Below are 13,568 nucleotides of genomic sequence, written 5' to 3'. Positions count from 1 at the left end.
CCCACAGTACATATTACCACATTGCCATCCAGTCTGATGCTCTGAATGATTCTATTAGTTGTTCCAAATGGCATGAGGTGTTAGGATGCACCTGAACTTCCTGGTGTGAAGGTCTTATAGCAGATTTCCACAATGGAGACACCATCCTTCTTTTTCCTTTTTATTGTTACCCAAGCACTTCCAAGAGGTCTCGCTGATTCTGCTCTTCAGCCTCATTCTAACTCTCAGGTTAGGTCTGTAAGCATCCTTAACATGTAAGGTAAAGCCTTTTCTTTTTTTCCTTTTGCTTTTTTTCCTAATCATGGTGTAACCTGCTATATCACTCTTCCTGGGCTGAATTACACTGAGAAAGTTATAATTTTGACCACACATGAAGTTTTCCCATTCCTGCTGTTTATTCTCCATACATCTCTAAACCAATCAGCAAATTTACCCACTGTTTGAGACCCTTTTGTGACTATGATACAAATTAGTATCTTCCTGCTGTGAGATGATCCTCACGTCAATAACTAGGCATGGATAGGTACTGGTAAACGTCAAGGTTCATTTTTTTTGGTGGCCAAGAACCGCATATCATGAAAATGTTTGCTCCTTTGTTTCTCAGCCCTTCCTGCTCTCTTCAAAGAAGAGTTAAGAAATGAGGAAGCCACGGAGGGTGAAGTAGTCACTCTGCGCTGTGAGCTGACCAAGACCGCTTCAGTGGAGTGGAAAAAGGGACACACAGTACTCAAACCTAGCGAGAAATACAAGATGAGGCAGAAGGATGTCACTGCAGAACTGGTGATCCATAATCTAAATGAGAATGATGCTGGTGATTATACCTGTGTGTGTGGGGATAAGGAGTCCACAGCGTCCTTAACAGTACATGGTAATAACCAATTCCATCTAGATGTCCTCATTATCGAGCTTATGGTTTGAATTCATTTTTTCTCCATGTTCATTGTTATCTCTGCATAGTTCCTCTGAGTCTGACTTTACATGTCATAGTCATGGGAATTAATTTGCATTTTGTGATTTAAGGGAAAAACCTTCATCTCATTTCCTAAAATAAAGAGTTTTTAGGACCTGATCCCTAAGTAGATCCCGAAGACAGCTCCCCCCACTGATGCCCTCGCCTTTCTTTCCCCCACCCCTGCCCTTCACCAGGAGGCTGTGTTTGCTGCTCCATTTAAACCTCTGTCCATTGCATCCTCAGCGCTGCCTGCACGCATCAAGGAAAGCCTGAAGGACAAGGAGGTAACAGAAGGTCAAGCAGCCACTCTGCGCTGTGAGCTGACCAAGGTTGCTCAAGTAGAGTGGAGAAAGGGAAGCAGTTTGCTCAAAGTCGGCGACAAATACAAAATGAGACAGGAGGGCACGGTCATGAAGCTGCTTATCCATGACGTTCAATTGAAAGATGCTGGAGAATACACTTGTGTGTGTGGAGAACAGGAGACGACAGCTGCCTTGATAGTGCATGGTAAAAACCATATACATGTATCTGTAGTACTGTGTTTTTCTCTACCAGCTCATCGCTATTGGTTGTGTGTTCACCTGTGCCTGAATTTGTTTCTTTAAATTTGTAAGCTGTCTCTTAAGATCTGGTTGCACCCAGGCTGCTTTTCTGTTTCTGTCTATTGGTTTGTCCAATGTCCCAGAATTATGAGGAAAGGAACCTCTTTCCACCCTAAAATGTTCTCTGCTTCCCGATCCCTCCCATCACCTGTGTGCCGTGTGTCATTTTTAATGTCCTCTGTCCGTTTTGTGACCTTCAGCCCTGCCTGCACTTTTCAAAGAAGAACTGAAGGACCTGCAAGCCATGGAAAGCCAAACAGCCACCCTGCGCTGTGAGCTGACCAAGGCTGCAGCTGTGTCGTGGAAGAAAGGAAACAAAATCCTCAGGGCAAGTGAAAAATACATCATGCGGCAGGATAATGACCTTGCTGAGCTGGAAATTTGCGATCTAGAGCTGCAGGATGCGGGAGATTACACCTGTGTGTGTGGAGACCAACGCACCACGGCTTCTCTGACAGTGAATGGTAAATTAATCTTGCAGACGACTGTTCCTTTTTTGTTTCTCTGAAACATCCTATTGCTGCGTGAAGTGTTCACTTATCAGCTTTAGGCTTTTTCCTAGGAATTAATTTGTGTTCAGGAACGGAGAACTTCTTGTTCTGACGTTTAATTTTGGTCTGATATTCCTGAAAAGGGAGCTGAGGACATGAATGTGTCTCCATGCAGACAAACTGCTATGCTGTAAGTTTAAATGAATAATGCCTAGGAAATGCTCCTGTTAGACCAGCTGAGATGTCCTGCCCCCATGGAGGGTGGCCCTGTGATAACTTCTTCAGGTTGCATCTTGAATCCATCCAGTCTGTTGTAGTTTGACCTGTCAGCTCAATATTTCTTTTCTTACTGTCGTTGCTGGATTTAGTTTTCCAGATCATCGTCGTGATAACCTCAACCTCAATGGCTAAAGTCCCTGACTTGGCCAGGTTTGAACTTCTGTTGAGAATTGGTGATACTGATGGCAAATGTAGAGGTCTTAGTTTAAACACACTATCTATTGACTTTCCATTCCCAGCCCTGCCAGTGCTTTTCAAGGAAGAACTGAAGAATGAAGAAGTCCTAGAAGGAACATCAGTCTCTCTGCGTTGTGAATTAACCAAAGCAGCTCCAGTGCAGTGGAAAATAGGGTCCAAAGTGCTCAAAGCAAGTGACAAATATCAAATGAGACAGCCTGGCACCACTGCAGAGCTGGTCATTCATGACCTAGAAGTAAAAGATGCTGGAGATTACACGTGTGTTTGTGGTGACCAGAAGACAACAGCAACCTTAACAGTTCATGGTAAAAAGAGCTTATTAAAATTAATAAATAACTCTATAGATAGACATAACTCTGAAATTCAGCTGTTTCTGCCCTGGGTCGGTAGCTTGTCTTTGTTCTTTCCCCTTTCTCTTCATTCTATGTATAGCTCATTTCTTACTGAGAAAGACTAGCTCAGGGCAAATTTCGGGGTCATTATTAATCTGCCCTCCTTTAGAAGGAGAAAACAAGATGTTTCTTTCTGCCCAAGTTCCCTCTTCTTGGACATCTACATTTTCCAGCTCTTTTCCCCACCTCATCCGCATGGTTCACTTCAACAAACTACAGTTTTCTCCAAAACACACAGGTATGGTCCGTCAGGCCCTCTGCTCTCCAAGCACTGCTCAAAGGAGAAGTGAGGGTTGGGGGAGCAGAAGGAGGAGGAGATGTCGCTCTGCTGGGTGACCTGGCCATGGCTACTCCTGGGGGTACCAGATTCTTTAAGCAAGTCAGACGTGCAGGATGAGTTAAGAGTTACCATTTCAGAGCTTGTTACCTCTAACCTAGGTTTAAAGGATGCAGGGGTCTACACCTCTGTGTGTGGGGATCAAGACTACCTTGGTAGTTAGGTATTAAAAAAAAAAAAAACAAAAAACAACAAAACAGCAATTATACTCTTCTTTATCCTACTAGCTCCCAATGAACCAACCCAGAAATAAATACTTGTGTTACGTTAATAATCTCATTACCTGATCTGCTCTCCTTTCACTAATGAGTACCTGTTTTAATGGAGTAACAGTCCTTGGTTCTGAGGAACTTACTTGGTCAAAGAAACCTAGGTCTGTCCCCTCCAGGTTTTTTCCAAAAACTTCTGACTCCCCTCGGGCTTTCCTGAGACATGGACTTTTTCTGAGGCATTTGGGGAGTACTGTTTGTGTTCTGTACCCGCTTACAGTAGTTCTACACAAGACACATTTGTGGGTAAATGTTAATTATTAGTTTTCCTGATGGTTATTTCCTAAAGGTTCTGTCTTTTGGGATTTCCAAAATGGGAAATAGCGAGAACCTGAAATTCTTGTTACATGTAATGGCCCTTCAAACTTCAATTTAAAACTAGAAGTAGTTTTATATTGAAATCTGGCTGATTTCATGTAGATGGGGCTATAAGTTTTTAGTAAAAAACCCCCAGAAAATAACAATACCAGCCTCCAAGAAATCACACCTGTGTAGGTAAAACAGTACTGTATCCAGCAGTGTTACTTGTGAGTGCTGTTGGCCCAAGATCTAGATCTTTCTGTATCGTTCTTTCACCATGAAAAGCAACCGACACCCAGGGAACCGATCCCTTACAGTCACACTTGAAGAAGGATGCTTCCAGAGTGTCCGAACCTGGCTATAGCTAAGCACGTTTATAATAGGCTGAAAAAGGGAGGCGTGAGGGGAAACAATCCCAAGCATGAAGAAGAAATTAGGATTTTAATTCTGGTTTTCTGATGACCATTTGTCCGTGTTGCATCCTTCAGCTCTGCCACCACTCTTTAAGGAAGAGCTCAAGAACAAGGAAGCAGAAGAAGGTGGAGAAGTCGCCCTGCACTGTGAGCTCACCAAGGCTGCTCCGGTGGAGTGGCGGAAGGACCAGAGGATTCTCAAAGAGAGTGAGAAATATAAAATGAGGCAGGAAGGGACCAAGGCAGAGCTGGTGATTCATGAAATAACCGAGGAGGATGCAGGAGACTACACCTGTGTGTGTGGAGAGCACCAGACTACAGCTGCCTTAACAGTACAGGGTAAAAACTGTCTTGACCTCCTCTTTCCTAACTGGAAATGTTTGTCCTCTACTATCAGGTGTTCCATTTTTCATGTCTGTTTGTTCAACCTTATTAACTGAGGTTCCATTAATTTGAAATAGTATTCCCTGCCTTTGATGACCTGCAGGCTGTGTATATTGGAAAATACCGGTCTGCATTTTTCTGTGCCATCCTTTTGTCCTTTCCTTTCCTTAAACACAAACCTGCTATCCTTTCATCTTTCCCTTCTGGCATTCCTTTCCTAGCATATAAACCCACTATTCTTTTATCTTTCCTTTCCTGCATTTATTCTCTAAACCCCAAATCTTTATTCTTTGCCATCCCTTTCTGGCATTCTCAATACCTACCATTTTAATGTAAAGCATAATAAGCAGTATTCAGAATAAGACTGTGTTAGTTATAATTTCTTCTGTACTAAGTTATGTTTATATTGGGTTTTGTGCCCAGAACCGCTGTCCTAATGCACAAAGATAGGTTTGCATTGGGAGTCTGATTTTTCTAGATTCGGAAAGAATAAATTCTTTCCACGACCTCCTTCTGGTCTTATTTTGTTGCAAGAACCAATTGCTGTGCAAACAAAACTGGCATTTCAGCTTAACGCTGCTGGAGATGGGAAATGTGCCAAATCAAGGAGGCTAAACCTGGTTTCTAGCCTGGATATTTTAACTTAGCTTCACCACTATGGAGTGAGTCATTAAGTTTGAGATTTGAGCTATCCAACCTTGTTAAAGCGGTGGAATATCCCATTATTCCACCTAGTTAGTAGAGGGACATATGTTAAGGTCACCGAATTTATTTCAAGGAAATAAAAATGGGGAAAATATGTTCTGAGACATGAAAACAGGCTGGGATTCAGCATCTGGAGATTTTCTTTGAGATCAAGAGGCATCTGTGAGCCCTGGTTGCACCTTTTCAAGGGCACCTCAAGGAAGAAAGAATGATGATGAGTAAGGAGCTGTGACAACACTCAGAGTTCAGCAGGGCTGCTCTGTAAGTAGGAAAAGAGAGTACAAAGGCATGAAGTTTGTAGAAGACATCAACACACGTGTGAATTAAGGGACTCAGAGATTATATTCTTAGTTCTTCTTACATGGAAACTGGTAGAAAGCAGGTGTAAATCTCTTGAGGACAGTGCAATTTTGCTAGTGGGAAGCCAGCATAAAACCGAAGGTTCAGGGTATATATTCCCACCAGAATGTTTTAATTTCTCTTTCCTCGCTTTGTTGCTGGTGCTCACCCTTCCATAACCTTCACAACTTTCCCTTGTCACTTCCTGCTCTCACCCATCCCTGGAGATATCCTCATCCTCAGTTCATAATAATTTTTACCTGCATCCTTCAGCTGTGCCTCCATTTTTCCATGAAGAAATGACCAGCAAGGAAGCAGTAGAAGGTGGAACGGCCGCTTTGCACTGTGAGCTCAGCAAGGCATCTGCCCATGTTCAGTGGAAGAAGGGCCATCATGTCCTCTCCTCGGACAACAAGTACAGCATGAGACAGGAAGGCTGTCTTGTGGAGCTGGTAGTTCACAATTTAGACCTGAATGATACTGGAGATTATACCTGTGTATGTGGAGACAAGACCACCACAGCTGCCTTAACAGTGCATGGTAAAGTAATCCTTGGGACTAAGGTCCTCCAAGCCCTAGACTTGCCCAAGTCTCTATTGCTACAGCCTGTTCCCATTCCCTTTCTGTTTGCTTGGGCTTTTGTGTTCCTTTGGAGTTCGCTCATGTTCTTCCTCCTTCTGTTAGAATTGGGAGAAGAGCTGCCTGTTGGTGTTTGTCCTCAGCTGTGCTGGTCCTTCTCACTTTCCTTGCCCTGATGCAGAGTCCAGGGAAGCTGGGGGAGATTTTTCCCCTGTGTTCCACTGACCTGGATCAGGGCTCAGCAGTGTACCATGCATCCTCTCCCCCAGGACCTCATCTAGCTGCTTTTTTAGGAATATTCACTTCTTTTACTCCTCAGCACTGCCTCCAGAATTCAAAAAAGACCTGGAGGACCTAGAAGCTGTAGAAAGTGGGACAGCTGCTCTGCACTGTGAGCTGACTAAACCCGCTGTGGTGGAGTGGAAGAAGGGGCAGGAGGTGCTCAAGCCAAGCAGCAAATATAAAATGAGTCAAGATGGTGCTGTTGCAAAGCTGATTATCCATGAGCTGGATGTGGAGGATGCTGGAGAATACACCTGTGTGTGTGGAGATCAGCGGACAACTGCCACTTTGACAGTCAATGGTAAAAAAAAAAAGTTAAAAACATTTTTAAAAAGAGGAAAAAAAAAAGGGAAAAGGTTATAATATATTCTGAAAATAAAAGCTGTATGTTAGTGTCACTTGTGGAGAAGACTTGGCTATGATTCATACGGAAGGTGTGCAGAATAGCATGGTCTATACAGCCTGATAGAGTGACCAGGTAGAAAATGGGAATCGGAATGCAGAACTAAATGCATTTTGTCAGTATGTTACTGTCAGGGTAATTGTAATCTGTCCTGCAAGTGGCCTGCCTTAAGAGGGAATCTGAACTCTTACAAATCCCTGCTGAACTTCAGACTCTCCCTTCTGTGATCAGGGCAACCTGTTGGCTACTTTTACAGTAGGAAAAATATTCTGCCATTTTTAGATCATAGATTAGATTAAGCTTGTATATACTTCACGGTAAATGTAAATTGATTTCTTCTTATTCTGCCGATATTCCTGTTACCTCTCTGGGGAAACAGCCTTATACTTTGAATCTAGAGCATTGAGGTTTAGAGACATCTGCAAAAAAGCTCTTTTGGCGCTTTCATTTTCTTTCTACTTTCTCTTTCCCGAACCCCAACTGCAGTATGTTGCAAGTTATATTTCTATTTTATAGCCCTACCAGCACTTTTTAAACAAGAGCTTCAGAATACCGAGGCAGAAGAAGGTGGTACAGCAACACTGAGGTGTGAGCTTACCAAACCCAATGCTCCAGTAGAGTGGAGGAGAGGAGATACTACTCTCTACCCTGGTTTGAAATACGAGATGAAGCAGCAGGACTCCACTGCTGAATTGGTCATTTATGATTTAGAACTGGATGATTCAGGAAAGTACACCTGCGACTCTGGACATCAGCAGACAACGGCTGTGGTAACCGTACATGGTAGGCAGAGTATTGACCCTTGGCCCAATAAAGATGAAGTGAAAGGAGCATCTCTCAGTGTTCCCTAAGGATATTTATTCATTTTGCTGCTGGTCCATGCCAGCATACACATTCTACTTGAGCATGACACATGGTCAAGTTAGAGAGGTTCTGCTTGCAGTATCTGGAGTGATTAATCAGCATCAAAGCAATTAAATGTTGTCATGATGTCAAAATACGATAAACCCTCCTGCCCTCTGAGTGGAGGGAGTGTGGCTGCCTATGGGAATGGATAACAGAAAATAAGCCAGGCAGGCTGATGGTTATTTTGGGTTGTGGATTACTTCAGTAGGCATAATGCCCAATTGGGATAATAAAAGATGCAACAATTGGGGGATAAAGGATTTCTATAACATGTGAATGTGCTGTATTATTACTTGAGGCTTTGAGCTTCAAGTATAAACTGGGTGCAAACAACTGCATCCACATCTGTTTTCCTTCGCCCCTTCTACCATCCAGAGCAAGACCTTGCCTGAAATCTGAATTTCTTCTTCCGTTTATCACTTTATCGTCATTTTTTATCATACTGCCTCTTCTTGTATTTTGAATGGTAACTTGATCTTTTATATGTTGATAGAAGCTTTATTTGGAGGGAAAGTGCTCTTCGCTTAATATTGCAAACTCACAGACCTTTATTAAGGAAAAGGCTCCGTGTAAGAGAGAGCATGTCCCAGTGGTCTTTGACTAAAGCATCCCTAGTTGTCATGGAGACGCTTCCATAGGAAAGTCTGACTCCTTCAGATCACAAACCAGGCTATTCTGTGGACCCCACTCTAAGACCAGATCTTCCCTAACTTCACCATCTGTCCTCCGCTCTTGGTTCACATAATGGTTCAAGAAAGTTGCTACCAAGACAAAGAGCCCAAAGATTGTGGAATCATTAGAACAGGCCATTTCTGAAGAATGATGGTAGGATTGGGTGCTTTCTGGACTCAAATGCTCTTAAAACATTTCCCTCTCAAATTTTGCAGCACTGCCTGTCACATTTAAGCAACCCCTTCAAAATAAGGAATCGGAGGAAGGAAGTACAGCTACGTTGTGCTGCGAGCTGTCGAAACCCAATGCTGCAGTGGAATGGAGGAAAGGAGGAGTGGGGCTGCAGCCCAGCCAGAAATATGAAATGAGGCAGAGGGAATGCCGGGTAGAGCTCTTAATACATAATCTCAAATTAGAAGATACAGGAGAATACAGCTGTGATACCGGGGATCAGGAAACCAAGGCATCTTTAAATGTGAAAGGTAGGTGGTGCGAGCTGAATCCTAAAGCAATAGATTTCATCCAACATGCAAAACAACAGTTTGAATGTGAATATTTTTAAGTACATTTTTTTTTCTCCCCTATAAATATTTTCCTTTTCATCTGATATGCTAGGATTTCTTTTTTTCCAATCAGAACGGAAGAGGATGATACTTTGTTCTCCCAGTGCTGCATTTGAGTTTTGGGTTCTAAGAAGAATTACTTTCTAGCTTTATGGCTGGGGAGAAATTAAAGAAAGCGCAGTGCTTTAACATAATGTCTGGACATTTCACATGACATGTGGCTTAAGTATTTAAAAAAAGATTTTCTTCCAAATCCTGGAAGAAGACTGACAATGGCCTTCCTGATCTGCCAAGGCTGTCCATGGAGTTTTGCACTTCTTTACTCTTGAGATCTTTGTTAGATCAACTGAAGGATAAATTCGTTCAAAGAATTCCACCCTGGGAAGATTTGAGTCAATGAACAATGGAAATAAATAAGTGCTGATGGCTGCTTCTGATGCAGCAAGATCTCCTAGTAGCTCCAGGAAAATTAGAAAACATGGATCCTGCCTAGGAATACAGCACTTGCAAAGCACATTATCTTGTTCCCCGAAGTGTCAGTCTAACCGTGTTAACCAGGACTTGACTCAGGCTTCAGTAAAAGCTCCTGTGCTTCTTTTTTTTTCCCCTTTAGCTCTGCCAGTTCTTTTCAAAAAGGAGCTCAAGGACAAGGAGGTGGAAGAAGGAGCTGCAGTGAAATTCCAGTGTGAGCTGACAAAGGATAATGCAACAGTGGAGTGGAGGAAAGGCACCATGGAGCTCTTCTCGTGCGCCAAATATGAAATCAAATTAAGTGGTCGCACAGCTGAACTTGTGATTCATAATGTAGAACCAGAAGATGCTTCTGATTACACATGTGATACAGGAGACCAGCAGAGCACAGCAGTCCTCAGAGTGAATGGTTAGCATTGCATCAAAATGGAACAGAGGATAAAATGGATTTGTAAAATTGTGTGAATGATATTCTTTTATTCATTGGTGAATAAGGCACCCCAAAAGTTACGATAAAGAGGAAAGCAGGTGCCCAGTCATAAACCAGAATACAGAAAAGTGGGTCTTACGGGGCAGGATTTGTAGAGTGACTATTTAAGCCTGTAAAGCGCAGTGTGCAGTGTATTGACCCCTTCTCTGATATGATAAAAGCAAGAAACTCTGCATCATGGGAATTTTGAAATTCTAATACATCTATATTTTTGGCACTTTGCATTCATTGCCGGCTCAGTTGAATCAATAAGTAATCATAAGTCATTTACAAAAGCATTTAAAAAAATTACTCTTTTCAATTTTTGTAATGCCCTGCCATGAAGATCTTGAGAACACTGTGTTTAAACAAACCAGGAGCGATGGCTGTGATTAATTGCTGTCTGAAATTTTAATGGTCATCTTGAACTGTTGCGTGCAACTTGTGGCTTTGATCTAAGCCACAACCTTTCAAACTACATCCTCTTGGCTGAACCTGACCCACGAAGCAGCCGCTGGGTCAACTACAAGTGAAAGAGCCCTGTGCTTGCTTTACATGTATCACAACAGGGCTTAGACAGAGGGACCACAAGTACTGAGAATCCTGTTTTCACAACTGCTCGCACACACACACACACGCGGGGTGGATATTCCCTTCTCGTTTTCATCAGTGACAAGCTGTTGTCCGAGTTGTTCCGTGCCCGGCTTGAATAAATGTAGTCCATTTGTTTGTGCATCATCTGGAAGGACTCACTCTTGATGGTCTAGGGTCTTGAAAAGATAGCAGAGAAATAAGAGTTGTGTTTAAAGCTTTACATCCTTTATGGTGTTGGAAGTCATGAGTATTTCTATAAAAATGAACAGATTTACGCTAGTTTTAATGAGAAAGTACCAGGTTTTGCTTAACCAAAATCTTTATGCATGTGGGAGTTTCCAATATCCAGAGCAGATGTGTAAAAGGTGTAATGTGGATGCCCTTGACTTTTGGGAAACAAACATATTTGGGGAATTTTCTGATCCTCTCCTTGTCCAGTTATACAGAATATAGGTTTGTTTATACAGAATAAAAATGTTGTTATTATCATATAACCACTTAATGCAAATTTGTTCTGCAGCATCAGACCCCAAGTGCCTTGTGCTGAGTTGTCCAGACCTGGCATTCAAGCTAACGAATCATGCATTAATTGTTTTTCACTTTGCAGCCGTCAAACCCCAGCTGAAGCAGCAGCTGAAGAATGAAGAAGTGGAAGCAGGAGGAACGGCCAGGCTGCGCTGTGAGATTTCCATTAGCAAAGCAGAAGTGGAGTGGAGGAAAGATGGAGTCATCCTTCACTCAAGCTCCAAATACGAGATGTGGCAGGACGGCACCCTCCGTGAGCTGCGTGTTCACCGTCTGGAGCCCAGCGACGCTGGAGAGTATTCCTGCAAGGCTGGAGATGAGACGAGCTCTGCAAAACTGACCGTGAAAGGCAAGATCTGTTTTTTGGGGTGTCGTGGTTTAACCTGGCAGGCAGCCAAATACCACGCAGCCGCTCACTCACTCCCCCCACCCCCCCAGTGGGACGGGGAGAGAATCGGAAGGGTAAGAGTGAGAAAAACTCGTGGGTTGAGATAAAGACAGTTTAATAGAACAGAAAAAGGGAAAATAATAATGATAATGATAGAATATACAAAATGAGTGATGCACAATGCAATTGCTCACCACCCGCGCTGACCGATAACCAAGTAGCCATCGGTACTTCCTGGATCACGCCTACCCTTCATATACTGAGCATGACGTCACATGGTATGGAATACCCCATTAGCCAGCTGGGCTGGCTGTCCTGATTATGTTCCCTCCCATCTTGTGTACCTAGCTCAGTCAGTAGGCACGGGAGCTGTCCTTGGACTAGGAGGGCACTTAGCAACAACTGAAAACATCGGTGTGTTATCAACATTCTCCTCATACTAAATCCAAAACACAGCACTAGGAAGAAATTTAACCCTATCCCAGCCGAAACCAGGACATGGGGCAAGGGGATTTTCACTTTAGGAAGCTAAGATTTTGCAACATAATTGTGATAAACAATTGTGACAAACTATTGTGATAAACACAGAGCGTAGGAAGGGTATCATCAAAAATCTTGTGCTCAATGAATACACTGAAGCAAAGATTCAGGAGAGGATAAGGCAGCTGTAATTTTTGACTCATGGCTTGAAGTATTTGCTTGACATCATGTGCATGTGAGTGAACAGATGGTTCATCCCCAGCGCCCAGTCACATGGCAACTGCATCTGGCCTTAATGTCATTACAGACAGAGCTTGCTTTCAGGTTGGACCACTAGTGTGGAACAATCACCGCTAGCATCTCTACAGGCTACTCGTTACTATACACACTCTGTACATTATGCCCAACTGCATAATTTTTTGTGCAGATGGTGACCTCAGTTATAAGAGTATGAACCGTGTTTGCTCACGTGAAGATTGCGCTGCTTCTCCTTTGGTATTCCTAGCAGATTCAGGGTTCATACAGCTTTTGCCTGTTGCAGGCGCTCTGTATGATCTTTGCACAGATCTGCAGGTGCCCAGCTGTCCTAGAAGCAGGACTCAAGCAAACTGAAGTGTAAATGTCCTGTGCTCACGCTAATCCAGTAAGTCCTGCTGAGAGCACAGAGCCAACCAGATCCCCAGCCAGTTTGGAGTGCCAGCACGGAGTATATGCAATTCTGCTTGCAAGAAGACAGTAGAGGGGATCAGGTTTTCGTGTTATTCATGATATCTAAGTGTAAATGTAACAGATTTTAAAAACCTGATTTTAGCATCTGGCATTCACACCTTATTCACCCAATTATGGTGCCAAACATGTAATTAAAAAATCAATATGCAATGTGCCTTTGAGAAAGGGCAAGCAATAAAACCACTAACTGAAAAATATTGGCCGTGTAACCAAGTACACTGAAAGTAGTGAACCAGCAGAATTTGAAACATGTGATTTGAGAGGCTGTGATATCTGCATCCTTGGAGGTACTTAAAGCTCAGCTGGACAAGGTGTTGAGCAACCTGTTGTAAGCTGGCCCTGCTTTGAGCAGTGGTTGGACCAGATGACCTCTAGAAGTCCCCTCCAACCTGTATTATTTGATGATTCTATGATTTGATCCATGTTTTTCCTTTCATGGCTTGACTACTGATGGACTGTTTGCAGAGCCTGATGTGACCATCGTGAGTGGCCTGAAGGACATGGTGGTTTTAGAAGGGGACGATGTCACGTTTCGGTGCCAGGTTTCTCATGAGAATGCAAGGGACGTTGAATGGAAGCTACAGGACGTTGCTCTGCAACATAACGAAATGAATGAGATCTCAGTGGAAAAAGGAAAGATTCACACCCTGACATTAAGGAAGGTGACTGAGCAGGACATTGGCACCATCACTTTCCGAGTGGGACCCCACACGTCGACAGCAGAGCTCACAGTAAAAGGTAAGGGCTCTCCGTGATGTGGGAAAGGAGCAGGACTGGTGAGAACAAGTAACATTTTGCTTATGCTAATAGTAAATTCAAGGCCATCGTTCACCCCTTGTTAGCTCA

The 13,568-nt window shown here is 43.1% G+C and overlaps 1 protein-coding gene across 1 annotated transcript in view; it reads left to right on the top strand.

Annotated features, from left to right (window-relative positions):
* Positions 1-13,568, top strand: part of OBSCN (obscurin, cytoskeletal calmodulin and titin-interacting RhoGEF) — a 192,442-nt gene that overhangs the window by 86,426 nt on the left and 92,448 nt on the right. Inside the window, 7 exon segments of the mRNA XM_075140878.1 lie at positions 605-868; positions 1,196-1,459; positions 2,564-2,827; positions 8,719-8,985; positions 9,680-9,946; positions 11,208-11,474; positions 13,188-13,460. Coding sequence (XP_074996979.1) covers positions 605-868; positions 1,196-1,459; positions 2,564-2,827; positions 8,719-8,985; positions 9,680-9,946; positions 11,208-11,474; positions 13,188-13,460 — 1,866 coding nt within the window.

Source organism: Calonectris borealis, chromosome 2, assembly GCF_964195595.1.
Source record: "Calonectris borealis chromosome 2, bCalBor7.hap1.2, whole genome shotgun sequence".
NCBI lineage: Eukaryota > Metazoa > Chordata > Aves > Procellariiformes > Procellariidae > Calonectris > Calonectris borealis.
This window is presented reverse-complemented; position numbering and strand designations above follow the sequence as displayed.